General features: G+C 47.8%; 3 protein-coding genes across 4 annotated transcripts in view; 1 reads left to right on the top strand and 2 right to left on the bottom strand.

The window, feature by feature from the left end:
* birc6 (baculoviral IAP repeat containing 6) overlaps nt 1–18,331 on the bottom strand; it is a 36,598-nt gene extending 18,267 nt beyond the window's left edge. Inside the window, 47 exon segments of the mRNA XM_037272529.1 lie at nt 21–117; nt 183–358; nt 422–996; nt 1,070–1,328; nt 1,536–1,646; nt 1,743–1,872; nt 2,035–2,195; nt 2,380–2,496; nt 2,568–2,721; nt 2,797–2,930; nt 3,085–3,261; nt 3,369–3,552; nt 3,773–3,988; nt 4,085–4,216; nt 4,421–4,548; nt 4,623–4,760; nt 4,871–5,007; nt 5,106–5,325; nt 5,442–5,797; nt 5,966–6,174; nt 6,404–6,618; nt 6,770–6,869; nt 6,972–7,286; nt 7,356–7,543; nt 7,626–7,772; nt 7,872–8,005; nt 8,245–8,392; nt 8,464–8,561; nt 8,644–8,775; nt 9,055–9,216; nt 9,284–9,417; nt 9,484–9,653; nt 9,927–10,058; nt 10,426–10,557; nt 10,694–10,854; nt 10,926–11,151; nt 11,215–11,364; nt 11,836–13,473; nt 13,598–13,656; nt 13,834–14,003; nt 14,115–14,340; nt 14,427–14,509; nt 14,723–14,834; nt 15,205–15,398; nt 15,870–16,007; nt 16,075–16,256; nt 17,894–18,331. Coding sequence (XP_037128424.1) covers nt 21–117; nt 183–358; nt 422–996; nt 1,070–1,328; nt 1,536–1,646; nt 1,743–1,872; nt 2,035–2,195; nt 2,380–2,496; nt 2,568–2,721; nt 2,797–2,930; nt 3,085–3,261; nt 3,369–3,552; nt 3,773–3,988; nt 4,085–4,216; nt 4,421–4,548; nt 4,623–4,760; nt 4,871–5,007; nt 5,106–5,325; nt 5,442–5,797; nt 5,966–6,174; nt 6,404–6,618; nt 6,770–6,869; nt 6,972–7,286; nt 7,356–7,543; nt 7,626–7,772; nt 7,872–8,005; nt 8,245–8,392; nt 8,464–8,561; nt 8,644–8,775; nt 9,055–9,216; nt 9,284–9,417; nt 9,484–9,653; nt 9,927–10,058; nt 10,426–10,557; nt 10,694–10,854; nt 10,926–11,151; nt 11,215–11,364; nt 11,836–13,473; nt 13,598–13,656; nt 13,834–14,003; nt 14,115–14,340; nt 14,427–14,509; nt 14,723–14,834; nt 15,205–15,398; nt 15,870–16,007; nt 16,075–16,256; nt 17,894–18,104 — 9,568 coding nt within the window. The 5' untranslated portion in view covers nt 18,105–18,331.
* A 374-nt stretch (nt 18,332–18,705) lies between these two features.
* yipf4 (Yip1 domain family, member 4) lies at nt 18,706–21,407 on the bottom strand. Its single transcript, XM_037272259.1, has 6 exons — nt 21,176–21,407; nt 20,515–20,668; nt 20,269–20,440; nt 19,929–20,006; nt 19,744–19,857; nt 18,706–19,387 (listed from the first exon to the last, which is right to left on the bottom strand). Exons 1-6 carry the CDS (start codon nt 21,231–21,233, stop codon nt 19,250–19,252), a joined length of 714 nt encoding a protein of 237 aa, XP_037128154.1. The 5' UTR covers nt 21,234–21,407; the 3' UTR covers nt 18,706–19,249.
* A 399-nt stretch (nt 21,408–21,806) lies between these two features.
* exo1 (exonuclease 1) lies at nt 21,807–27,261 on the top strand. Of its 2 annotated transcripts, none has more exons than XM_037272257.1 (15): nt 21,807–21,898; nt 22,805–22,965; nt 23,064–23,183; nt 23,269–23,392; nt 23,499–23,636; nt 23,719–23,931; nt 24,019–24,206; nt 24,275–24,377; nt 24,573–24,804; nt 24,907–25,099; nt 25,236–25,680; nt 25,777–25,857; nt 26,270–26,445; nt 26,669–26,751; nt 26,891–27,261. In XM_037272257.1, exons 2-14 carry the CDS (start codon nt 22,805–22,807, stop codon nt 26,742–26,744), a joined length of 2,250 nt encoding a protein of 749 aa, XP_037128152.1. In that variant the 5' UTR covers nt 21,807–21,898; the 3' UTR covers nt 26,745–26,751; nt 26,891–27,261. The 2 variants fall into 2 exon arrangements, with proteins under 2 accessions (XP_037128152.1, XP_037128153.1); XM_037272258.1 differs by having other exon boundaries at nt 25,777–25,861; nt 26,277–26,445.
* The last annotated feature ends 308 nt before the right edge of the window (nt 27,262–27,569 follow it).

Below are 27,569 nucleotides of genomic sequence, written 5' to 3'. Positions count from 1 at the left end.
AGCATCAGTATTATCCCTACCCAGGTCATGGAAGGCTTTGAGCGCCTCGCTAGTATCCAACACTCGCAGAATGAACCACAGAAGAGGTTCAGACAGCTGACAGGTAGAAAGAGAGCCCTAGAAAATAGGAAACGTTTGTCAAAAATCCATCCACGACCAACTGGTCCCGACACTTTGCTCACCTGTCGACCCATGTAGCCACAGGCCATGTATGTGAGGATGGGCTGCAGCATGACCTGAACTGACGTCGCCCTCTTGCTGAGGGTGGTGAGGATGGTGAAGAGGCCGTCACCGACTGAAATGGCGTCCAGACCCCCGTGGAAGTTCTCATGTTTTGTTAGGTGGAGACCGCTGGCTCCTGGAGACCAAAGAGGGCGGTCAGATCAGCGGATAGTGTTGATGTGAAGGTTGTACAGCTTACCGATGATCATGGCCATGGCGCTGCTGTTGCACTGGCCCAGCGCAGACAAGATCTGACTCATGATCTGCTGATTGGCCAGGACCAGATCAGCCACACCGGCGGATGGACCCTGGCTGGATGTGGATCCTCCAGCCGCACTTTCTTTTGATCCGCAAACCTTCTCTTCATCCGACACGCTGCTATCGGCCGCCCCGCCGCTGGCCATTGCGGGCAACCGACCGCTGAACTCTCTGTCCCCTGACAGAGGCAGTTGCACCAGCACGTTAACCAGTTTAAGGAGATCGAACATCAGCTGATCGCGGGTGGTTTCACCGCAGACAGCCTTTGCATCACCCGGTCGAATGATGTTGGCAAAAAGGCCGCCGAAACAAGCGCGGGCGCCCACGGAGCTATCGGAGCCACTGCGTGAGACAACTTTGTCAGAGCAGGTGATGTGATGGTGCACGAGAAAGGTGATGGACTCGATGACTGAGGTGATGGTGACCACAGACACCGCTTCAAAGTTTTGCTCCAAAGTAAACTCCAACAGCTTCACCTGGGCATCGAGTGGACCCTGACCTGACTGGAAGGGCCCCCTGAAAGTTCAAGACGCAGGTGCGTCAGCTCTTAAAAGACCACAACAATTGAGCAAGGCATATGAACACGTACCTTTCAGTGGACAAGATGTGCAGAAGTTTGAGTAGGAACTCGCTGAACATTTGTGGGCAGGCGGAGGAAAGATGCACCTGCAGGCGACTCAAAAACTCGTGCATAGCTTGAGTGGCGGTGGGTCCGACTTGAGAGCTATGCTGATTGGTTCCGTTGGTGTTGCTGCCAGAAAGGAAACGCACCAGGATGTGCACCAGCGTGGGATCCGACACCATCTGATGTGCTGTGCTTTCTTGGCCGTTCATTCCACTGCTGGATCCTGAAAGTTCGGACATGTTTTTAGTAGTTGGCTACACTTTGTGTTTGTTCACAAATAAATTTCACTTCACACTCAAATTCCAAGTTCTTCATAAAGTGAGCAAGAATACTTTTCCATTGACATCATGCGGAACATTGCAAGCATAATCTTGACTCCCTTCAGGATGATTAGGTGGCAATTTGTTGTAGATCAGAGTCAAATACTGACCTTGGTAAGGCATGTTTGTCATCAGGGTCAGCGAATGCAGAACCAGACACCATGTTCTCAGGGAGGCGTTGGGGTACCATGCCAGCACAGTCAGAAAACTGCTAATGGATGCTAGACGTACAGAAACATACATATTTGGACACATTTCACAACATGACTTCATCCCAAAAAAAACAACAACAACAACAGATGCTGAGAAATCCTGACCTTGGTTGAGTGGAATGGTGGGTACTCGACAGGAATTAAACAAGAAGACCTCTGATCCGCCGTTATCTTCATTGCCACTTGCGCTTGTGTTGAGACTCAGCGTTATCCATAACTGCAGCAACGACTCCAACTATCATCACAAACGTTTTCCATTTGTGTTTTGTACAAATGCTCCATTTGGTGACATTGAAAGTAAGGTTGGGAATGTTTCTGGTGTTGTATCTGGGTGTCATTATTTTCCGCACACGCATACCCTTTGGGGAATTGATATTGCCTCTTAAAAAGTACAGACCTGCACGTGGTGAACTTGCAGCATAGAGAAAAGCTTGTTGAAGCAAGCGCTCAGCATGGGAATGGAAGATGGCTGAACTATGAGGGTGCCGCCAGGAGGAGAACCTCCTCCATGAAGAGCCCTCAACAGCGAGTCATCTGTACCGTTGGTAGTCTGGCAAACTGGAAAAGAAAAGTTGCAGTCCAGCTTACATGAATCTAGATAAGAACAGGAGATTTTCGTGGTTGACTTTTTGCGAGTGCAGATGACAGACTTTATTGTGCCTTAAAGAAGGACTCACGTTCCCTCTGCGCTAATGTGGTGCATTTGCCACACTATCCGTACTTCATTTGTTACTCTGGTTACCTGTGGAGGAACTTGACGTGAGCGCCTGTAGAATCGAGTCGGCTTGTAACGTTGCCATCATTTTTAGCATCAGTTCAGCCTGCTGCTCCAAGCCCACTTCTAATCGAGCATCCAGTGCTGAGGACAAACGGGCGCTCCAAATAAGAAACAAATATTCTCATAGCAGGAAGAAAAATCCAGCTCCTCACCTTGTGAAACTGAGACGGAAAGCCCTTGTGATCCCGGCTTCTCAACAGCAACTGGTGGTTTGGACACTGGGATACCAACCCCTCCAATGTATGGCGTGTAACCATACGTGCCATAATCCGAACCCCAGTAGTCATACCACGTGCTGCTTATTGGCTGATATTGAACGTGAACATGCAAAACAATGTTAAGCACAGGGGAATGAGAGAAAACGTGGTTTTTTTTCCATACCTTAAAAACTTTTGCAGCAAGCGGATCTTTTTCCAAATCAATATCTAAAGGGTCAATATCAACATCCATCAGGTCTTGTAGCAAGTCAAAGTCCATGTCTTTATCTTTTTCCAAGGACGACAATGGTGGAGCGCCTTTGGATAATGAAAACAGCTTTAACGGATGTCAAGCAGACAGGCAAGCCATTTGTCATTCGTACACTGATGGGGAAGATTACGGGAAAAAGTCTCATCTCATCAAAAGTTGATTGATGAGCCATCCCACACACAGTCAGAGTCCCGCTTATACCTGCAATGATATCAGGCACGAGGGTCTCATCGATGCTCTCTACCAAAGGGATCGGCGTGGGCTGAGGCAAGGAATCATCTGGATCCACCCCAACTGATGAGGACGAAGCCCCGGTGGTCTCCTCAGCGGCAGAAACGTCATCCATGATATCCAAAGAACCAGGAGACAGCAGCTCACCTGAAACATTAACGTTCCTTTTTACTCCAGATCACCACGGGTTTGCCATGGTTGGCTTTTTTGAACAGGCAGCGTGTGACAAGGATTTTTAAAAGCAAACAACACACCTGCCAGGATGTCTTGTAACATACAGGTGAGGGAATACTGAGCCCAGGCACCGCCCCAGGAGATGTCTCCTCGATTGAAGTCCGTTCCCACCAGCAGAAGGAGTAGGCGCTCTAACTGGTGCTCAGATACTACCTCAGAGAGGTGGATTGTCGGTCTGGTGGCATTGGCTATTCTAGCGAGGACCTGAAGGGGTTTTATTCATGAATCGGATTAGCAAGATACAGGATGAATGAACTCGTGTATCAATCAGTTCTCGGTATGGCTATCAGTGACAGACAGCTGACAACTGCGTACGACTGACTAGTATGGGTCTGGGGGGGAAAATAAAAAATGGTATGGAACATTCCTAAACGATAGCGTGCACATTTTTGTACTGCGATTTTAAAATGAATCCTCTTCGTACCTTGCAGACAAAAAGTAGCAGGTCAGCATGGCAGGTGAAGTCCATAGACAGCAGGAAGAGGGCTAGCTTCTGCACCACAGCGATGCAGCGCTCATGGGACAACGTAAAGGGCAGGGGCTCAACTTCTGGTGCTTCTTTGGCCGTTGCAGACTCCGTGTCTAACGTGGAGCGCGGCCATTCGGCCGTCCGCCGAAGACGGATCAGGTCTTTAAAGTGCTGCGAAAGAGAGGAATTGTCATCCATTCAATTCAAACTCGTCTTCAAACATGATCAGAAACATTCTCCCTTTCAAAAGCGGATGCCATAACACACCTTGGATGTGGCTTGCTTGAGCTTGGCCTGCTCCACCAAGAGTTTGTAGGAGGAGCCCTTGTTGCTTTGGATTTTCTCCTTCTCAATCTGCTCGACTAAAGCTTTTTGTTTGGCTTTCAATAGATTTAACTGCTAAAAGGAAAGGGGCGCAATGAATAGCAGCTTGACAAAATGTTCCCCGCCCGCTATGTTTTGAAAGAATGACTCTTGATTAAGAGGGTTAAGGAGTTCAAACTTCAGTTTCCATTTATGCGAGAAGCGCTCCGAGTGGCAAATGCGATACTCTCTGACAAGTAACCGTTTCGTGTTGGTTGTAACCGAACGAGGCACCTGTACCTGCTTGTGGTGGACCAGTTGCTTGCGAATTTTGCGGGAATAGAGTCTGTCCAAGCTACTGCCGCCCTTTGCCGATCTGCTGGTGCTCTGAGACTGAAGGCTGTTATTGATAAAGCTCCACTGGATACCTGGAAAAGAATTCTCCAGCCGTTACCAAACCTTATCATTCAAACATTTGAAATACAAATGCTCATGCACCCACCTGTTAAGGTTCTATCCCTCTCTTTCCCTCCAAGATGTTTCTTCCCACCAGAAGCTTCATCTTCGATACTTGTGACATAATCCAATAGTCTGGAAACAAGCATCACCACCCAACTAATCATGGGGATATCCAAGACCCCTGTGAAACACAAGAGATAGTCAGACGGACAAAAACGTACTTTGGCAAGACGCGCCAATCAAGATATGAAACTTGCTCCCCCCCCTATGTCAGTCACCCTGTAGCGGTACCTTCAGTTCTATGCTGCATAGCAGCTTGTGGTTGCTGCAGAGGAGAGAGCAAGCTGTCCAGAAGGTTCAGCAGACCCTCCAACACACCGCTGTTGCTCAGGGATCTTTGACCAAGGCAGGACAGGAGCATAAACACTCTGAGGTAGAGAGAGAGAGAGATTCACCCCCCAAAAAATGATGATTAAACAACATGAAACATTATGATTAAGCGTAGCACAAGTGCAAGGCTGCCTACCTGTCCTGGGGGAAGATGAGAAGCTGTTCAGAGTTGTAAAGCTCCTGCAATACGTTAGAAAGGAACTGTCCCCACCAGCGCTCCCCTCCACACAGCTGCACCAGAAGCAGACCGGCATGAAGACGAATTTTTGGTGTCCCACTGAGGCAAAGGTGTTTGAAGAGCTCCTCGCAAGCCTGTGCGTGGAAGGTACTCTGGAGCACTGATGGCACAGAGTGACCTAAATATACAGACGTGTAGATTGAAAAGAAAAGGGAAGTGTGTCGTTAATCAACAAAAATAGTGTCAAACCTTGGCATCCAAACACTTCCATAAGTGTGTGGATTGCCTACTCACCATTGTTCGAATGCAGTAGGCTAAGCAACGTGTCCAGAAGGTAACGGATGATTGTTCTCAATTGCTCTGTAGAGGCGTTGTGGACCAGGTCTTGTGGCTCACGGGACCTGGCGGCCGTGGGGAGAGATTTTCGACTGGCACCAAGTGATACGCGCAATCTCTGGACAGCGTGGTGAGCCAGATTGAGTTGCAACTGAAGCTGGATGCAATCCTGGTAGGCTGAAAAAACACGTTGGTCCTCCTCTACCACCTTGTCTGGTTTGCGCAAGAAGTACTGGGCATTGTTGGCGCTGTTGAGGGGCGGCAGGTCGATATTCTGGAGGAGGGTTTCCAACCGATGGCAAGCAAGATTGTACCTGGGAACATTTTTTTCGTGGTCAAAATTCCTCTGTCCACCGGAACCTCGGTTCATGAATTTATCAAATACAAATCAATTGTATTTTAGAATACCAACAGGAGAAAAATGTGCTGATGTACTTCATGTCTCACTTGCACCGGGAGAAAAATGTGGCGTCATGTCTCACCTGCACTGGATATCTTCCTGTAATGCCATCATCATGGTCAAGTGCTGATCCACATCAGGCTGACTGGCAGGCTCACTTTCTCCCCGAAGAGGATCGTGCATCAGTTTAAGCTCACTTTCCCACGGTAGAATATAAGTATGACCATAGTAAAAGCCCAGTGGAATCTTTGCACGAGCGTTGGTGCTGCCATAGCGGCCAATCACAGTGATCTGAAAGTTGTGGAAGGATGGGGAGAAACTACAGATGAAATATACTGTACATTGCCATGACAGTCTTGCACAATCTAAAAAGAAGGAATACCAAAATCCAACAGTAATCAATGACTGTGACAAAGGTTCGGCCACAATTGTACGCAACTGCTGACAACGCGTCCAGCGACGCAACTACTTTCGGTCGTGCGAAGGCTAAAATGAATTCAAAACAGAAATAGAAACAAACCTTCATAAACCTGCAAACGGGCGGAGGCAGCAAGTCATGTAGAATAAGGGAGTGAGTACTGATGTCGGTGGCCACCACCAGCCTGCGGCCATCCACCTCCTCACCTAGCGTCCAAATGTCTATGGACAGAGAAGCTAGGTCGCTACAGGTCGGGATGAGCGCATCGGTCAGCAGGACGGGTCGGCCAAAGTCCAGCGTCACAAAGCGACGAGCTCCTGGGAAAATTGACGATTCAATTTACAATGGGGATAACAACTTGGATGGTGTTGCACAGTTAAGGAAGCTGTAAAGCCACATATCAACAGGTGAAACCACTTTGGCTGCAAAATGATACTGACAAAAGAATGTGAAACAAACAGGGCATACCAGAGTGCATGCGCTCGATGATGATAGACTGGTGTGGAGGAGGCTGGAGAAAGTGAGATGCCTGAGAAATGGCGAGAGCCAAACCACTGCCCATGGGGCTCTGCGGGGAGACGGAGAGAGAAAAAGAAATCCCAAATCAAACAAACGCTTGCACATACTTGAAGCTTTTGCCTTGAGCCAACGAAATAGCAGCATCACGAACCGGCTTGGCTTTTTGGGCGTTTTTGTGTGCGGCCAGGTTGACTGGCCCAGGATCCATCATGGAGCCAGGGAAGAGGTGAGCTAGCTCTGCGCTGAAGGCTGCAGACACTGCCTCGTTCGGAGGCGTGAGAGGAGGTGTCATGAAGAGGGGCGTGGTCTTGGGGGTTGGGGGAACCACATCGGAGGGATGAATGAAGAAACCCGGAGCACAGGACGAGTTGGAAGGCACCGAGTTATGGATGGGCCCCACGCCGGAGGCGGCCGCTGCGGCCGCAGACGTGGTCTGATGCAATTTGGCTTCCAGCTTGGCCTTCTGCTTGCAGCAGACACACAGAGATTTAGTCTGGGAATAAGAATAGAATCCAGGTTGAATGACTCGTCTCACCTGCTGCTGCAGTTTGAGCAGCTGCTGTTGCTTCTCTTGCAGGACCTGTAACTGTTGTTCAGCCGACACCATGGCGTGGGACAGGGACTGCAGGGCCACTTGAGCTGCGGAACTAAGAGCTGTAGAAGCTTCGCCGACCGTTCCCGTCGACAGGCCGCCGACGGCAGGCGTAACGCCAAATGTGCTCACTGAGGATTTGAAAAACAAAGAGCTCATACGGTGAGTTGACTTGAAGCAATGGCATAGGAAATGACGAGATGGCATATTCACCGGTGAACATGCTGGCGTCATCGCGCTCCACTCGAGTACCATCGCTAGTGGCTATGCAAGAGAAGTGCAAAGGCTCCACCTCTAGGAGCCCCGTTAATGCTGTGAAGCTTCCCTCTGCTGCTGCGCAGCTACTTACTTTGCCATTCCCTGCAATAAAAACACCACCACCACATTTGTACTGAGAATCCTGTCGTTTGCTTGACAAAACAATCTGTGCTCATGAACAACAATGGCTATTTGTCTTACCTGAGAGAATGTCAGAGAGGTCAATCTCATCTGACTGGACCCCAATGCTGCTATTGAAGGCATTCTTGCAAGAGGAACCACTGACCTCCAGATCAAAGAGCACTGGATCAAAAGGCGAGCTGTACAGTCCGTACCTGGAAAGACACCAACATAACAGTTGACATGACACATAGAAAAGGTGTCATGTCCTACAAAGTGGAAAAACCAGTCTTGATTAATTGCCCAAGTGCCACTGAGAAGAAAGAATCACGGAAGTCTCGGGCTGTAAAATCTTTTGTCGATCCCAAAACGTTTACAACTGTAATCCAAATGCGACCGACCTCACATGTCGGCTCAAATGATGAATACCTTGAATGGATGAATTGGAAATTACCTGGTCTGCAGCAGTGCCTCCATTGGGGTGAGTCGATCTTGCAGCTGTCTTGAGATGGCCGTGAGTAGGGAGGCGCAGGCAGTGCTGCAGCCTGCCAGGTCCTCTTCCTTGACATAGTTCAGCAACACAAAGTACCAGAAGACCGAGCCTGGAAGAAGATCACGCGCAATTAGACCGAGGGATAGTGTGCTACGCCGGTGCCGCTGATCAACTACATACCGCCTGTTGCCGCAGCAGGCAAGTACGGCATATTGTCCAGCAGAGCCTTCAGAAGACTTGTGACAAAACCTTGTTGGCTGGGATCACCTTTCCCATTGCTTTAGCAAGAGGAGGACAAACATGATGCTGACATGAGCCCGCAAGGAAAAGAAAAAGAATGAAATGGACCCAATCTCTCACCTGATGCAAAGTGCAAGAAAGCGTGCGCACTTGTGAGCAATGCTGCGGCCGGCCTCAAAGAAACAAACTGCGACAATCTCCATTAGCCTCGATCTGGCTTTGGCCAGCAGCCCCTCCTTTCCTTCTCGTAAGCTAAAGAGAAGTTAGGCAGATCAAAGAAGATGAATAGCGTGCTAATGACATACAGTCAGTCATGTATGCAGTACAGTGGATATGAAGTCACAATCACCTTTTGGGAAGGTATACGGAGGGGTCATTTAGACACAAAAAAGAAATGGAGTGTCTCAACAAACTGTGTAAAAATGCGACCAGGGAGTACGTCGATGGATAGTGTATTTCTATATGGCGGATTGAACGCATGAAGTAAGCCCCAGAACACGGACGGACGGACGGGCATGGCCTTAGTCATACCTGCAGGGCCCATTGGAAAACACACCAGCCAGCCAGCACAGGATGTCCAGGATGAGGCCTTGAGCATGTTCTGTGGAGAGGCCACTCTCTGTTCGCTGGCACAGCGCTTCCAGCAGCTTCTCGTGGAAGTCTGGAAACTGCAGCATTGCACAACGCTGGACCCTTCAACAGAAAGCCCATTTCAGTGTAGTTCTTGATACGAATCACCCCTGTAGCCATTGTTACCTACCTCTCTTTGGGAAGAGATGTCTTTTTGAACCTTCTGATTGTGACAGATACTTCTTGCAGCAGGTCGCAGCCTCTCAGGTTTTCGACTTTCTTGGAAGATGCTTGACTATCTGGTTTAACTCCAGACACCTTGTCCTGCATAAAACAACGCGGCATGGTTTGATTTGAAAGCTTGCATCTGGCATACGTCCGAGTCAGTACCTTGGAGGCCTGAGCCCTCTGCAGCAGAGTGGACAACGAATGCGATTTGGAGCACTGGGCTTTGGCACTGGGCATTCTCACAACAGGTCTGCTGGGGCTGTCCTCCATGTTTTTGTCGCTCGCTGCCTTGATATGAACCAGGAAGGAACGATACTTTCCACCAGCCATGCCTAGAGACAGGGTATAGACTGGACTGAAGATCACTTGTTCAACTTCATGCGTTGACTTCCAATCGCTAATGGCTTCAGGCTATGTTCTAAAGGAGCCGCATCAGGCTATTTTGCTCAGAGAGGAGGAATGAGCAGGAACGTTCCAAAATGAGCGAATGGAGGAAAACACCACCTTTTTGGTTTACTTTGGCATTTGAACAGGACTACAAGCTAAAACAACAACACTGCTTTAGCAAGACATGGCTCCTTTAAACAAGGTTTGCCGTTTCGTACCTTTGACCAACTTTGGGCTGGTGAGACTAAGCATGCCAGCATGACCAGAGAGATCCAGCCCACTGGCAAGCCAGACTGGTCCACACAAGATGTCCTCCTTGTGCTCTTCCAAGAACGGACACAACGTGTAGCCTACAACAACATAGAAATAACCTTAAACGCAAGTGTAGTGCTGCAGTTCAATTTCAGTACCAACATCAAGTGAGATTCTTTTTCTTCATTTAAAAAGGGGTTGGGCCAAAGTCAAAGGTTCCGTCCGTCACTGTGAAAGGAGAATACATTTGGCACACCAGAGATGTTTGCAAACAGTGTACCGCTAGCATTGATACGAGGGATAGATTATGACCCGAGCTGATTGCCGGTGCCGATTTTGGCCATTTGACACATCGTAATCGGCCACGACAGTGTCGGTTTATCTGTGACGTGTCTGGTGGGTGGGTCCAAATTGAGCTCAGCGTAATAAGGACAAGGGGTACGTACGGGTGACTTCAATTCTTACCCGATCTGTCCTCGATGTCCATAAGATGGATGTCCTCGGTGAAGTCGTGCGCGGAGGGCCGACCGTTCTTCTCCCCGTTGGCATGGGGGACATTGGGGAGGGGGAACGTGATTTGTCTATCGACAGCGGTCTCTGTCAAAGAAATGCAGTTCCGTAAGGTTAAACGCAAGCACTCTGCTGGCAGGACAGACAGGAAAGGCCAGTCTCTGTCGCAGCAGGTCGTTGGCCCTCATGCATGCAAGTCTAGCGATAACATTTGTCTCCTTACCATTAACCTTTCCCAGACCAGGCGCTTTATTCTTCAATAAAGTGATCTGGATCTGAGGAATGTTGACAATGTTGGCATTCAGGACAAACTTGAAGTCCACGTGGCCCACCATGCAGGCCTTCGGCAGCACCAGTTCAAAGACGTGCTCGTCCCAGCTGGAACTAAAGAAAGGACACAGCGACGACACCGTCGCGTCCCCTGCTGACAAATGAAGGTTGCCGCGGTGACAAACCTATCACTCTGAAGCTTCCAGGTGCGGGTGTGCTGGGCCGCATCCCCGTGGTGCTGCTGGTGAAGATGCTGCGGATGGCGCCGCTGCTGCTGCTCTTGCTGTACCTCCACCCAGCACGGCGGCACAGTGGCCGAGAAGCGGGGAGTCAACGTCTCGAAGCGCGTCAGCTCCACCAGCGACATTAGGCTCTCTGTGCTCAGCGGTTGGTCCACCAGGAGTTCGACTCCTGTTCGATAAGCAAGCGCGTCAGGCAAAATGATTGAATGGACATTGACTATGTGACTTGTACCTGAGATCCCAGGACTAGAAGGGTTGGACGAAGGCCTGGGCCACTCCAGCAGCAATTCAGCCCCTTTAGAAATGGGGCCATCGATAAAGATATCACCATCGTCAATATCGTCGCAGACACCTCCAATTTGAAGGAAATGAAGCTCTCCGCCTGTAGAGAAAGAACACAATGAAGACTAACATACTCATTTCAACACTGAACATTTTGAACGGGAACTGAGCGAGCCGATAGAATAAAGTTGATATTTGACAAATGTCAGGCACCAACTCTCACGGCATGTGACATTCTAAACTGATTCGATTATTCTTGATGTGATAAAACAACACTGAACATTCTCAAAATGTAAAACATTCAGCATAATCGATCATAGTCGACATCCGTCCACCCAAAAAATCCAATGTGTCTGCTTTTTTTTTTTTTTTTGAAATACTAAATAAATGCACCTCATTTTTTTTCCATTTGTGTGGCTAACTTTTTTTTCTTCTTATATTCAAATTTAAATTATTATTTTTTTTTTAACGACTCATTCGCTTTCACTGTTCCAAGTCACCGTGCAGTAATAACAACACCTTATGAATTGTATTTAAAGACACCAAAATGATCAGCAATTCAAACACTCACCTTTAGTGCACGCACAAAGGCGATCAGTCCCAGAGCAATAAGTTACAGAGACAAATGGGTCTATCTCATCCAGCACTCCCTCTTTCTTAGGGGGTTCCACCTTGGTTAGAACCTCCAATGTGGACAGGTCCATGATCATAACGTTGCCACCCCGTGTCGTCACCACCAAGTGGCCGAGGCCGACCACTTCCTGTTTCTTGGACTCTTTCTGCGCGGCAGAGGGACCGGTAGCGGTGGCACCGCCGCTGCCTGTGGCCGTCCCGCACGCAGCGCGAGGTAAAGATGCAGCAGAGCCCACCGGGCCAAGTCCAAACCGCGAGGTGCCGTTTTTTGAACCGGGGGGCGGCTCGTCCGGAGTCTCCTCACTGTCGTCTTCCCTGCTATCCAGCACATCTGGAGGAAGCAGGATAAGCGAGGTAATTGCATCGCAAGGCTGAGATATCTGCTGCACCTTAACAGGATCCTGATCCAAGGTGACAATACGGGTAGAGTAGTTGAGCTTGTAGAGCGCAAGATAGCCTCCGCCGCTCGGGCACGTCTGCTGTTGGTCTCCCGAAGGCAGGATGAAGGTTGCTTGAGGAGCTGTGCCCTCTGGGTGGTTATCCTCCACTCCATTGGCAACTGGGTGAGGGGCGTCCCCCTTCTGTTGGCTGCACAGGGCCGAGTGCAGGCGGTTGAGATTGTTCAGGGCCTCCACTTGGTTGGCCGCACTTAGAGATTCCGCGTCGCATGGCTGCAGCCCCACTAAAAGGTGCACACCATCCCAGCATGGTGTAATGGAGTCCACGCAAAGATTCTCCTCTTCCAGCTGCTTGGGGAACCTCAAACACTGTACTAGCGTTCCGGGTCGAGGTGGGGCGGAGGAACCGGCGGCAGCTAATGTGCTCCATTTGTCCATCTGACCATCAAAGCCGGCCAGATTCGTGGCAGAGTCGGCAAACTGTTGAATGTACGTGATGGGAGGATCCTGGAGAAGGAGCTGCTCGTGCGAGTCAAACTCCATCTCGATAATCTGTGGCACCGTGAAGCTCTCGTCGTGGAGACCTTTGCTCATTAGGTTGTTCATCTGAGCAAACACCTGCCCTGAGCTCTTGTCGTCCGTCTCTCTGATACTGTATAGCAACAGCACAGGTATAGTCCTGTGCACAGATGACACAGAGGAGGGACTTGGGGGCTGAGAACCTACCAAGTTGGAGAAGCACGGTTCCTGGGCGGCATTCTGGGAATTACACAAATCGATTTCCATGGGACCTTGGTCCTGGATAGGTCCTACTTGGAAGGGCTCAGGGCCCTGAGTTCTACAGGGACTGTCAGACACCCTGCGAGCTGAAGACGGGACTGTGGGAAGAGGTCCGGCTGTGGGGTTGCTAAACGCGCTGCGGTAACTGAGCAGGCCTCCGGCCAGCAAGCAGGGGAAAGGAATGTTGTGCTGCTCGGGGACCTTTTCCTTTGCTTTGGCCTGGTTGTGGGCCTTGGTTTGATTCAATGAGGGATTGGCACCCAGCTCTTCTAGGTCTTTGACTGTGTCCTCCAACACGCTGGCCACCACCTCCCACTGGAGTTTCTCTGGTTGCTGGAGAACACTGAGCGCTGTCACTCCAAGGCTCATATCCATGCTCTCCCACTGGGACGGTTGGCCTGTGAAGGGCAACATGTATCGTTTCAAATAATAGAGAGAAACCAACTTCAAATTCAGACTAATCATCTAAGCTGATCATTGAAATGAAATGACAAAAATAAATCCCGTGTGCGGGCCGGGTACCTGTCACTGACTCGGACCTGGAATGCTCGTCGCTGTCTGAATCCTCCAACTGGTCATCGCTTGGAGATAATTAATAAACAGTGGTCAGGAAATGACAAGAATGCATGAACGCAAGACAAACTAATCAAGTCAATCGCTTTCAGATCCAATTCCAATCTTCAACTTGTTAATAATAAGTACTTGGGGAGATCGTGAAGAAACTTAAAACGATGACAATATATAAAGTTAAGGCTCACCTATCCCCCTCAAGCTTGGGCAGGTCTGAGCACGAGGAGGACTCCTCAAGCCAGGCCAGAGTGGGTCTCCGAGACTCGGTCAGCGTGGGCTGGCTGTGCTCACCGCCAGACAGGATGAGGTGCCTCAGGATGGCCGGGTCATATGGGTTAATGTCAAACTTCAGGTGCACCTGTTTACAAGAACACGCTGATGAGTCTGACCGTCCAACATTCAAAGGCTTCATACGAGCAAGAGACGGCACGGCACGGCACGTCACGGAGGAGGCCATGTGTAATCTGACCTTCATCATTTTGGAGACATCCCAAATACAGATCTTGCCTCTCTTTGTGGCGACAGCCAAGAACTGCGGGCAGCTGCCAAAGCCGTAGCAGGCAATCTTGTCTGAGCCGTCAGGACTGTTGGGAAACTGAGCAGGACTGGTTGCGAGTGTCACTGACAAGGGAACATTTTGCGTGTGCTCGCCCTTGACAAAAGGACAATTAGGGGAGTGGCGCTCATGTTCGGACCTGCGGATGGTGGAGAAATGCTCAATTGCATACATTGTGTCTACAAAAAACACTCTGGTCCAATACATTTGATCGTAGTCACTCACCACGGCTCATCCGTTGGTTCCCAACATACCAGACACACGCTACAGGTGAAACACATGGCTCTGTCGTCGCCTGATGAAGCAGGCTATGGTGAGAGAGAGAGAGAAAGAAAGAGGGTCAAGGTCGTTGAGAATGGCTTATACAGCTGTACTACCAACTTCACATGACTTTATATCAGTGTCTCGCAGCGTGCTTTATGATGAAGTTGAATTAACGTGAAAGGACTGCATCCCCAATATGCAGGATAAATTGCGCTTTTGCTCAGAGGTGACGGGTGTAGACTTGTCCCTGAACCCACCTGGTGGTAAAAGCCTGCCTGAGCCATTGGATCAGGTTGAGCCCACCTGTAGCCGGCATGTGGCCACGATGTAAACGTCTCCCTCCTGTTGGCTTCGCTGTACATTAAAGATCTACAGGGGACATCAAGAGAATCAGAATCAAATCTCAAATTTAGGAACTGCAGCAAAGTACACTTGAATCTAGTCGACAATCTCCCAGGGGAAAAAAAACCTTGCCAGGTATAAGGATCGTGTTCCAGCAGAATTTAGGTGCCCAGTTGCATGGGTGCCAAAGCTTTGTCGGCAGGAATTTGCATGCGTTTCAGTTAGGGTTGAACTTGGCCAAGGCTGCCCTTTGGCACCCATTCTGTTCATAACCTTTACTGACTTTGTGGTGAGGATTGCTCAATCTCGCCACAGATGATGTGTTCTGCTGGCTCTGTCGAGCCGCCATCTTCGACTATCACTGGAGCGAGCGGTAGTTCTTTTGCAGATTGCTCACCTATCTACAGAGCGCCCAGGCCCGACCCCGAGTTCAGGTCGGGCGCTTGACAAGAGGTAGGAAAGTCTGTCCATGATGGATGAGGCCACAGACAAGGCAGCAATGTTCTGGTTGATCTTCTTGAGCTCACTGACGATGGCACTGGCAACCAGCTTCAGCACATGGTGAGGAAGCTGCAAGGTTACTGTCGCCCACTGAGAAGAAGAGGAGGTGATGAAAAGACATTTGCTGACATTAAAAACAACAGTGACACTCCAATTGTTTTGTCATTTAATTATTTAGCAAGTGATTAACATGTACTGATTGACAATGTAACTCTCTCAATGGATGGGTGGATGGATGGGTGGATGAATGGATGGATGGATGGATGCATGGATGGATGCATGGACGGACAGACAGACAGACAGACAGACAGACAGACAGACAGACAGACAGACAGACAGACAGACAGACAGACAGACAGACGGACGGACGAAATACTTTCACATCACTTTTACATCTTGGGGAAAAATACAAGACACAGCATGAATCAGAAATTGGAGCGGCGCATAAAAGAAAGAGAACTTTCAGGGAGTGTTGTGTTTTTTTTTTTTGGTCAACCGGCTGAACCGAAAAGCAATGACGCAAGAGCAGGAAGCTGAGATGAGCCAAGCTGTCACACCAACCTTGGCCACTTTGTGATTGGCTGCCGTCTCATGTGAGGTATTCTTCAGGCCTTCTTTCAGCTGTACGATAAAGACTTCGTAGCCCTTTGTGTTAGAAACATCAATCTTTTCCAGGCAGGCTGACAGCAGATGCAGGGCCTAAGCAGACAAACACATTTATTGGTCAAATGACACACTACTGCATGGTGTGAAAGATTTTTTTTACCTCAGTGACAGGAAGCTCCATCTGAACCAGATCCTCGGGTTTGGTCACTGGAGGTTGCAGGGCCGTATCCAACAGCAGGATGCCATTGAGGTCCTTCCTGCATCCTACTGCATAGTCGTCAACAAAAAGCACCCTATCCACAGCAGGGAAGTACTGACATCTGACGCGACCACCGGGTTTAACTGAAAAAAGCAGCAGAGGAAAGCGGAATATAAGCACTTGTGTTATTCCCTTCAAAAGGATGGCAAGCAATTTGACTTTTGAATCAAGTAAATATCACGTTTTCTTTTTTTTTTTTTGCTGTTGCCAGTCACTTTCCCTCCAACAAACTAAATAAATAAATGGATAAATAAATAAATAAAACCACAGGAGCCAAGCTGCAAATATGTCAACTGTAGATAGATCTTTGTGGGGCTTCACTTTTGAATTTTGTTTGCTTTGCATTGTTAAACTTGCACAACTTTTATGGACCGATTTTCTAGGCGCATCCAAGGCATTGAGGGTGTCCGATTTGGTGACCTCAGTACGGCATGCTGGCTTCATTGAGCCGTGATCTCCAGCTGGAGCGGTTCGCAGCCGAGTGTCGAGCGGACGGACGGATGGATTGCTAAACCCATTCAGATGAACGTTCTACATATTTTTTTCAAACTCATTCCATGGAATTGAAAGGACGGACGGACGGTGCTTATCAGAAGTGTATCTTATTTGCCACCACAGGGGCAATAAATAGTTACTTCTAGCAGCAATGACTAGTTACTTAGAGGAGAAGATCTGCAAACAGGAGGATAATGGTTAGCTAAGCCACGCCGGCCAGCATGCGCGGCGCGTAGCCTCGGCACAAAGCGTTAATGCCGACGATTAGAAAGGAGATGTCAGCACTACACTCTGCAAAGACTCATGAGCTGTAAACTTCACGGGTCCCTTATAGGTGTGGCTTCAACACACCTGTTCCGAGCTGGCATGAAGTCTATTCTTTATCGTGTAAAATAATATCTTGTACTCTGTATGTAACTTACCTACAATACACCTACAACACGACTCTTTACGTAGTCTGGTGCTGCTGTTTTGGTTAACAACACGGTCAAATGAGCTCAAAGTTAGTTCCCTGCTAGGGGAAAACATGAATGTGCTGTATTTGTATTACCAATTACACGTAAACACTCCAACTAAATCAGTAAAGTTGGTCTGAATTACGGAATGACTTCCAATATAATGACTGACAAACCCCGTCCAGCGTAGTTTATTGAAAGTGTAGCCATTGTTGACCAGTACAAATATAAATCGTTTCCGCAGTGCCGACAATGACAATGCGCACGCACGCACGCACGGTGGTGTAAACCGCTGCGACTACAGCTGGAGGGTCAGCCCGGTCGGTGGCTGCAAGCACGATCATTCCGTTTCACACAGTCTGCCACTTTCCTCTCTCCATGTTTCACACGCACGATGCTGAGCAGTTTATTGCCAAAACACACTCCTGTATTAGGCTGCTGCGAGCGCTGTCAAGCAGCGGAGTGAGTGAGTGCGAAGCGAGCCAACTAGCTGTTAGCTTTCCTCCTCGATTCGACATGAATAGAAAAACGAAAGCAGTCACTTGGTAAACACTGTCGCGACAGAAGTAAGCAGCCGTTCGCTCCTAAGCCATCAAACATATCAACTCGCGGTGTCAGTGTGTGTATTTAGGAGTCAATCGTGTTTCAATCATCTCATTAGGCCCCAAAACAACTGCTAGTGCCGTTAGCGCTTGCTAGCTGGAAAACGAACTCTCAGCCAAAGTCGTGTTGACAATCAATGTGGCTGCTGCCCGTGCTCCGATGCTTACCGTGCTGCGCAGAGGCCTGGAGAATTGCTCCCGAAGTGCCGTCAATGACTTTAATACCCCCTTTGCTGGTGACTGCTAAGATAGCGTTGAGGGCCGGGTGGTATGAAAGGCTTCGCAGGCCCTCGTCGTCGCAACGCAGGCAGCCGTCTCTGAGCACAATCCAGTCCGAGGGGGTGGACGAACCGGAGCCCGGCGAGGCCGCGGCCGCCATCTTTCCTTACTTTACCTTTCCCGTCCCTTCTCGGTTTTGCTAGGAACCGCTGACACACTCAATAGAACTAAATCTATAGGACTACCTCCGGACTGTCACTCCTCTGCCACTGCTGATCCTTTCTGCGGCTTCTTCCCGTCCGCCTGTCCGTCCGTCCGCCCGCCCGTCCGTCAGCGTAGCAGCGGCTATTCACTAACAACGCCTGTCGGTGTTCGCCGAAATCGCTGCCGTCAGTTACATGATAGTCAAACGAAACTGGCGTAGCCGTGCTCACATCTCGCGAGAACGGCACAATCCGGCTCGCATTTCCGCAAGTATCAACGTTACGCTGTTTTATTTGACAGCGCCAATGACGCCTATTAAAAAATACCCCGAGTATGAGGAGTCGTGTAAATTACTATTGTTATTCTTCCGCCATGATTCCACAAATGAACTAAAGCGTACTTTTAAATGTGTTTCAAATGTTTTGCGTCACGTTTTGTGACGTTTGTGGAAAACGTTTGAACAACACAAAAACATTTTATGATCAAATATGTTGCTTTTTTTGCTTCCATCAAAAATGATATTTGCCAACCTTATGAATGAATGAGTCAACAATGTGTTTTGTTTTCTTCCTGTATTTGTGCAAACAAGGGCAATCAGTTCAGTAAAATTGGACCTTAAGCAAATTAATGGCGAGTTGCACAAAAAAAAGAGCAAGTTTTGCCATATTCTTTTGAAGGTTGCTGAAAATTTCAAAAGCACTGTTACATAATTGACCATTTCCACCAAAAAGTTTGAAATAACCAAGATGATGATGATAATAATAATAATAACAACAATAAGTGTCCATCAGAATAGCGATTCAGATCATCCAGAAAGACAAATATTTGCCATCATATTCAAAATCAGTACAATGCATTTTAAGAAGAACAGGGCATTCATTATTTGCTATAAAAACATAAGAAACTTGTCAATGGGACCATCCATTCTGTAGGGGCTGCACAGTTGAAGCTGCCTTTTTAAATTGAACATTATGATGACAGAGTCCAAATGTATACACGTACATCAGGAACATATAATGCTCAGACCCCCAGAGGTTCTTTTTCACCTTGTGGGGTCAGCGTCACTGTCCGTGAAAAGGTCCATCGTTCAAATTGATTCAGTCAGACACCGGTATAGAGTGACAGGAAATAAATGTACAGAAGGAAAATAGGATATATGAGCAGAGGCTTCTTTGTCTTAAATTCATCGCCAACCAACAATGACGCAGCACTGTAAGCAGCCCAGAACACTCCAAACAGCTGGAAGAGAAGCAGACAATGATCATCATCAAGATCTCGCCGAGGGAAAACTAAAGGCCTCATTCTGATGATTTCGGAATTTCCAAAACAATCACGAGTTTGCGTTCAGTGATTTCCATAACATTTGGCCCCTCTGCCTTTTGCCACATAAACAAACGCCCATTTGCAGTTTTGCATCGAGCGTGTTGGATTGGGGCGCAAAATGCAAGTTTTGACCTGCAAAGTGCCATGCCAACTTGCTTATCTGGAGCCTTGGCGTGCGCATGTTGACTTCCAGCTTAATTACACTTTATAAAAGCAGTTTCTTTCTGAACATTTTCTTATTTTGTAGTGTTTTTCAGTATGATAGAACTCACTTTGAAGAAGGTAGAAACCATCTCAAAACGTCCGATCACCAGAAGCAAAGGGGCTATAACAATGAGCGGAAGAAGGGAATATCCAATCACTCCGAGGACCTGACCATAGGAAACCTGTTCAAAACAAGACTCATGAGGAAAAACAAGGATATTTTGAAAAGTCTGCCGACCGCAGCGCCACTGACCTCGCCGCCGAGAACACGAGCCAAGAGAAAAATGGTTAGTGATCCAAATATCCAGATGGTGATGATCCAGGAAACCACCTGCCAATTCAAAGTACAATCAATTTACGTCTAAGGCTTCATTGAACGGGCATTTGAGGCAGACAGCTTGGCTCAATGCCTATCAATAGCACTATTACTTTATTTTAGTACCAAGTGAGCAGGCTAAGGAGACCCGGAAAATGACAGCTTTCATCGCGGTGCAGCATTATGCCGTTTGGAACATATCTCGTCTCACTTGTGCGTTTGCAATTTAAAAAAAAAACAACAACATTAATTGACCACCACAAAAGGATCTGCTCACCCTAAACTGTCCATAGATTGAGATCATAGAGAAGAGCAGCACCACAGCCAGAGGGCCCCAGAAGTCCGGGTTATCTCTGACCACCTGTCTGTTGTAGCCCAACGATGGCAACGGCATGAGCACGCAGCGAATCTTGTAATAGATGTCCTTCACGTCAATGTCCAGCTCATCACTGATCACACGTTTAAGGAGGAAAATGGGTCAAATTGATCCTAAAGGTGTGCACTACCAAAATCCTTGACTTACAGAAGAGGTTTGCTCTCCTCGCCGTCATCTTCCTCCACCTCCAGCAGCCAACCGTACCCTCGCTGCCTCAGGAAGGCGGTAGCATAAGGGTCTTTACCGCCGTCGTTGCCCATATTCAGTTCAACATCAGGAGCAGCAATTGTGCCACTAAGCTCTGTAGAATACACACGATTAGTACTATTGAGTCATTTGAGAAACTATATTACAAGTCACTACGAGAACACAACTGAAACATAGGTCAGTAGATTCGATGAATTCATAACCCGTAAATTATAGTATCCTTGAACAGATACGCATTTTTATACTTAGCTTTAACCATAATAATGATTGATCAAATAAATGTCACTCCATAACTTATCACTGAAAAACCTATGAGTCGAACTAGCCGATTACTGCAATGAATACAAGACATAAAACTTGTAATGGATCCAAAATAATGTCGAAAATATCTGAGATTGGATAGACAACTAGTTACGACGACACGTCAACAGTGAATTTCAAATGATTCCATAAGCAGGTGATTCCAACACAAATAACTATGCAAGATCTATCATGCACGCAACACGTGTAATGACACAAGAGGTAGATGACATCCATCCAAGAACCCTCAATGTTGCCTTCCTTGGCCTCACGGGGTAAAGCTCTGCTAGCACGAGCTTACCCTGCGCCTCTGTCGAGGAGACGAATGTAAAGTCTCCGTTGCTTGGGGGAAACTGCATGGTTTCGGGTTGAACGCGTCGATTTCAGAAAAAGACTCTTCGAAAAGGAAAGTTGTGGAAATTCCCTGTTGATCGCTGTCTTTGACCACAGCTCTGTGGAGAGTTGAACTATCGCATCTTGTTTCTGGTCTGTTGACACCACTGTGATGGAAAGCGGAAGTGCAAGGGAAGCTGGGAAATGGGACACGTCTTATGTTTGCTCGGGTTCGCTCCGTCCGCCTCACAAACCGTTTCATCCCTTGACAGATTACTATGTTCTTTTTTTACCCTTACCTTGCGACGTTTTTTATTCTTTACTGTTGAAGCTCTACACGTGTGATTGTCAATCATTATCTGTATTTGCATGGATGGGCCTACACATGCTTTTCCTTCTGGCAATCTCCATACGTTATTTGACCCATGAAAAAAATAATTGTACCCATGTTTTCTATTAATATTAATAAAGCATTAATAATAATAATAATAATAAAACATGACTCGTGTGACGTAAGCGCGCACCTCCTACGCAATATTGTGACTCCGCCCCCTTTCCTTTTTATCCAATCGTCGCTGCCCATACTTGGGTCATTTTTTTGCCGCTAAAATTAAGCTTCCCGTATTTTCCTTGTGCGTTTCAAACAACCACCGAGCCACGTACCAAAGCAAGAAGTTACCACCGAAAAGAGGTATGTGTTCATCAGTTGCAAAAGGTTTTTCTGTGCTCTTTGTGTCGAACTGCCTTTCTTACGCACGTAATCTATTGAAATTGCTAGCAAAAACAAACTGTCATGATAGCGCCTACTGTTGATTCCTCTCCATTCTTAATGGCATATTACCGATGTTCATTGTTCAACCTTTTTTTTTTTTTTAATGCTATGCCATTACTACATCTTGCTATGCCGACGATCCCGTTTCCACGCATCTCGAAGCGATGCTGGAAATTGTTTGCCTCACTGGCTGCATGGTCACTACGGCAATTGTACTCCCACCATGACTACAACGTATGCACGATTCACGAGGTCTTGAACAATCCCAACAGGGTTTAACTATTAAATGTTATTATACTTCATATTTCTTTGCCTTCTTAATCCAGAGAGAAAGCAGTCAAGTATGGCTGTTATAAGAATGAAATCAATTTGCCTCGACGACTGATGAATGAAGAGAAACATCAAATATGCAAACATGCGTTTTCCTCAAAACACGGAAGGGAAATGTGAATTCACCTATTTTCCTTCTTTTTTTTTTTTCTTTTTTTTTTCCTCCCGGAACCTCTTCTCTGTTATTTGCTGACCAAATTAAACGAATATACGCTTTTGGTGCCATCGTGTGGATTCTTAGCCGAAGTGAGCTGAGGCGTTTGAGTTGGACAAAAGTAGTGCTTTGCTGGCATCTTGTGGCATAATTGGCAGTTTTGAAGATGGGGCATCTAGTATGCGCAGATTTTCACAATTACTCACAGTTCCTCTGCCCCACGAAAAGCATGGTGACACTGTATATGCGAAAGTCCCGAGTTGAATGTAAATCTTTCAGGCAAGAATCTTCCTTTGCAGCCCTAATTATTTGTACTTGGTGTTTCCGTGTGACTTCCAAAGATGGGCATCCCCGGCCTGCTGCAGTTCATCAAAGATGCAGGGGAGCCAATCAATGTGAAGAAATACAAAGGCCAGACGGTAGCTGTAGACACGTACTGCTGGCTCCATAAAGGAGCGTTTTCATGTGCCGAGAAGCTCGCCAAAGGAGAGCCAACTGATCAGTAAGTGCATTCGAAAAGCGACTTCTTGTTAAATCTTCAGCATATTTGATGATCTGCGTGATTGATTGATTTTGGTATTGGAATGCGCCCACTCCTAGGTATGTCCGCTTCTGTATGAAGTATGTAGACATGCTATTTACCTTCAACGTCAAACCAATTCTTGTATTCGACGGACGCAATCTACCTTCTAAACGAGAAGTGGAGAAGGCTCGCAGAGAGTGAGTTGCAACTTTGCAAGCGCATGAATCGATACATTTGACAGCATTTGCATCGCAACTGCGCATATCTTGACGTACACTCCAGGCGTCGAGAAGTAAACCTTCAAAAAGGCCGGCAGCTGCTACGAGACGGCAAACTTTCCCAGGCCAGAGATTGTTTTACCCGCTGTGTCAACATCACTCCGGCCATGGCTCATCATGTGATTAAGGTGCCCCGAGCGACTCGGTCTTGTGTTCCTGCTTTGCTCCAAATTGGCACCTGTTGTCATTCACAGTTGATTTTGCTGTCTGATGCGATGTGTTTTCTTTTCCAAGGCTGCAAGGGCGAGGGGAGTCGACTGTCTGGTGGCCCCGTATGAAGCCGATGCCCAACTGGCCTACCTGACCAAGTGCGGTTTGGCTCACGCGGTCATCACGGAAGATTCTGATCTTCTGGCGTTTGGCTGTCAAAGGGTATCCCATCCCCCCCCCAAAAATGAATGCGGGTCAATGTGTGACTTGCCAGATGTCATCATAATTCAGACACACAATGCAGGTGATCCTAAAAATGGACAAGCAGGGAAACGGCCTGGAGATCGACCAGCGCAACCTCGGTCGATGTCGCTCTCTGGGCAACGTTTTTACGGAGGAAAAGTTTCGCTACATGTGCATCCTCTCCGGCTGTGACTACCTGGCCTCTCTGCATGGGATTGGCCTGGGCAAGGCCTGCAAGCTGCTGAGACTGGCAAAAGGCTCTGATATCCGAAAGGTGGAGATCCCTTTTCAATACTTCTGCTAAGTGGTGATGGCAAACGGCATTATTATTAGCATGACGTCTTTTGCATTTTGGTGTCAGGTGATCAAGAAGATGGGCCAGTACCTAAAGATGGATCTAGTAGTCCCCGAAGAGTACATGGACGGATTTGTCCGGGCCAATCAGACGTTCCTTTACCAGCTGGTTTTTGATCCTGTTAGCAGGAAGATGGTCCCCCTCAACCCGTATGAAGAGGACATCGACCCGGCCACTCTCGGCTATGCTGGAGCGTATCCTACGCCGTTGATTGAATAGTTTGTCTCCCACCTGGACAGCACCTTAACTGTATTGGCTGTAGGCCTATCGGAGAGGACGCGGCCTTGCAGATGGCCTTAGGGAACCTTGACATCAACACAATGGAGAAGATTGATGACTTCAACCCAGACAATCCCATGACACCGGTCGGTATCTGATGCAGCTTTTCTCATGATCAATCAAATGGCTGACAAAGTCAACACCACAATGATTTTCAACACAAAGGGGCCGGGCCGGGCCGTTGATTTCAACCCCCGTTGAACGCACGCACACCAGTGCAAATAGTTTGTTTTTAAGAATGAGGACACAAATACCCGGTTTCATCCAAAATCTCTCCCCAGCCAGCCAAGCACCGAAGTCGCAGCTGGAATGAGAGCAGCGTCCCCAGGCCCGCTGGCCTCAGTATTTGGAGTAGAAGCATCAAAGCCACGCGGGTTGGAGCGGCCCAGCCCGCTGCCTCCCCTGACAGGCCTGACGGGCCTCCTCCATCCACCAGGGGGCAGGAGAGAATCATCAGCCTGACCCCAGTCAGGCTTCCCTGCACAAGTGTGCAAGTGAAGAGAGCGCGACAAGGTGAGGCAGTCCCGTCAAGCTGACATTTCTGTCCTTCCAAAACATTGACTGAATGGCTGTGGATAATATTTCTATATTTGCACCTTCTTTTCCCTGCCGCAGACGCCAGTCTATCGGATCAAGATGTGCTGCAGCAGTATTCCTCCGCTGTGAAGCGATACAAGTCAGACATGCAGCCGGAAACGGTCAAGTCGACAGCCATGGCTCAGCCACGGCCACGCAACCGCTTTGCCACAGTCCTGCAGAGGAGGAACCAGGATGTCCAGGATGTCCAGGACCAGGTCGTAAGCAGCAGGTGATTGAGCCTTGAATAGGTTGAACGGAAATAAAAGCAGCTCTGCTGATGACCCCATTTTCTTAAAACCAGGGACTGGAATTTTTGTTGACACACAGAGCAAGATCAAATCTCCCTTTATCTCCCTTGCACGTAGATTCTTCAGCAGTTCCAGTCCAGCTGCCAGCAACCTAAAGGAATCTGCTGAGATGGGTTTCGCTCATAGTGCGGAGTCCAAAGAGCCAAGCCCTACGGCCGATCCCGACTGCTCAGAAGGCCCAGAAGCCCCGTCTGTGGAAACGCCCAGCCCACCTCATTCGGGCAGTCAGGGGCTCAGGCTGTTTAACTGGTCAGACACTTTGCCCTTCACTGATCAGACACTCAAACGGAGTTCAGGCCTGGCTGCCCTGCAGCACTTCCAGTATAAGAAGGACACGTCCGCCAAATCCTCCATTCACGGAAAGCCCAAAGGGGAGGAAAAGCTCCAAGGCTCTCCTCCTTCCCAGGACAGCGGCTATTTTTCTCAATCCCAGCCTTCCCTTGCGTCATTCTACAAAGACCAAACAGCCGACTGTGGCCCCAAGCCCTTCCGTTCTGTGCCTGTAAGTTTGTACCAATCGATACATTCTGACCACACGTATGTTAGATTTGCACCATGTTGTGCCTGACAGTGAAATGTATTTCCTGTGTTGTCTTAGGGAATGGATTCAAAAGAGTCCGAGCAGACTCCCACGCGCTCACGCAACGCCAGTAGTACATTTGGAACGCTACAATTAAAGGTGGGTTTATTGATTCACAGCACCATGTATGAGAAATGAGAATTTCACAGGGTCCTCAGTTCGCAACCGAGTTCTTCCGTTCTGCTAATCACCCCCAAAAAAATGATCATGAAGGTCAGAAGACTAGTTAGCGCATCTGCTTCACAGCTCTGAGATTCAGGTTTCAAATTGGCCCTTCGAAAGTGGGGCCACATCCGGCCTATCATCACGAATGGAAGACGACGGCTCTAGCGCTAGCCCGGATCTCCTTAACGCAGCAACTTGTTGTCTGCGGTGGGTGACCATGTCGTCACTTGAATTTGCCTTTAAAAATGCTTCCGAGCTTTCAATTTGTCTTCCAAAATGACAAGTTCGAAGGGCGTACGAGATGCTGTGGTGTCCACCCTCAGCCCTCTTTGTTTTTGCATTTCAGGGGGCAGCAGGTCTGCCAAAGCCCAAGTTGAGCAACGGCGCCACCAAGGTGCAGCAAGCATTGGGCCCAGCGAGGGCCAGTGGATTGAGGAAGAAATCCTCCGCAAACAATGAAAACAAGCCAAGTTCCCAGTCCACCACCATCAGCAGTCTGTGGGAGAATTACAGCTTCCAAAGGTATCGGTAGCCTTCAAAAGATGATGTTGTTGTTGTTGAAAGCATTTTCCATCGTTTTAAAAAGCAAAACTGATTTGATTGTATTTGAATCCTTGGAAGCCAAATTGATCAATCATTAAATGGAGAGATGAACTAATGAATCTCCATTTGTTGTCTCCACTGGCATTGTTTGACTGATGGTGGTTGTGATGATATCAATAACTTTCTGTTGTTGTGTTTTTAGGACTACCCAAAAGATGACATCTTGCAAGAAAGGAGACCCGATGTTTGCCCTTCAAGGCAATTTGTTGGCTAGTTAATTGCCGATAAATGCATCACAATCAGAAACTTCTGAAAAGTTTGATTTGATTGAAATGTAATTTTTTTTTTTGTTGTTGTGGATTTTCTTCTATCTTCCGTAAGCGGGGTTGCATAGCATTTGTCTGTGGTCAAAGAATGTGCAATGTACGAGATAGTTGAAGTGAACGTGAGCTTGTTTGAGTATTGACTGAAAATGGTTGTCCAGCGTGCACGCACTAGATTGTGCTGCTGATAAGGATTACAAATCTTCAATAATCTCAGTGGAGACGTTACTATTGTTCGGCTCTGTGATATAAAGTCGTATTGGAGTTGCTGTGAAATAGGACACGGATTGACTATTTTGTGTTCCATTTTGTACCAAGTATCTAGCTCTGATTGGTCATTTGGACTCTTGAATGAACCTAACATGCAAGTACAGGGAGGAGGTGCCCAAAAAAGTACTCACCCATGCCCACATTTCATTGATCCAATTACACTGTGCAAGTGTTCAAAGTCTTTTCTTTGCCAGTCACCATTCAACCTGTCTGGCACTTTTCTAATGCAGACTAATTTTAGTAGCGCCGCAGTAGCAACGTTCAAGTGGTCGATAGTTTCCGACATGGAAAGTTTCTTCCTCCTTTCTTTCTTTCTGTCTGTCGTCTTGGTTTTGTGCCAGTACAAATTACAGTACACAACAAGTGAGCATGAGTTGCGTTCATTAGTTTGTGGTCATGGAAAGAGCAAGCAAAGGCATACCAACATCTCTTTTCATTTTCTGCTCAATGATCTGTGTGACTTGACATGATATGGATCATTTTGCTTCTACACAAAGTAACACTGTAATG

Source organism: Syngnathus acus, chromosome 15 (genome assembly GCF_901709675.1).
Source record: "Syngnathus acus chromosome 15, fSynAcu1.2, whole genome shotgun sequence".
Classification (NCBI taxonomy): Eukaryota; Metazoa; Chordata; class Actinopteri; order Syngnathiformes; family Syngnathidae; genus Syngnathus; species Syngnathus acus.
Note: the sequence above shows the minus strand (reverse complement) of the source record. Positions and strands in the feature narration are given on the sequence as shown.

What these genes read in the sequence shown, in the direction of transcription:
- yipf4 (XM_037272259.1), bottom strand. Translation starts at nt 21,233, where the DNA reads ATGCAGTTTCCCCCAAGCAACGGAGACTTTACATTCGTCTCCTCGACA. An exon ending in CTCCTCGACAGAGGCGCAGG is followed by an intron (nt 20,669 to 21,175) that starts GTAAGCTCGTGC and finishes TGTATTCTACAG; the next exon opens with AGCTTAGTGGCACAATTGCT. An exon ending in CTCGTGTTCTCGGCGGCGAG is followed by an intron (nt 19,858 to 19,928) that starts GTCAGTGGCGCT and finishes TGTTTTGAACAG; the next exon opens with GTTTCCTATGGTCAGGTCCT.
- exo1 (XM_037272257.1), top strand. Translation starts at nt 22,805, where the DNA reads ATGGGCATCCCCGGCCTGCTGCAGTTCATCAAAGATGCAGGGGAGCCA. An exon ending in AGTGAAGAGAGCGCGACAAG is followed by an intron (nt 24,805 to 24,906) that starts GTGAGGCAGTCC and finishes TCCCTGCCGCAG; the next exon opens with ACGCCAGTCTATCGGATCAA. An exon ending in TTGGAACGCTACAATTAAAG is followed by an intron (nt 25,858 to 26,269) that starts GTGGGTTTATTG and finishes TTTGCATTTCAG; the next exon opens with GGGGCAGCAGGTCTGCCAAA.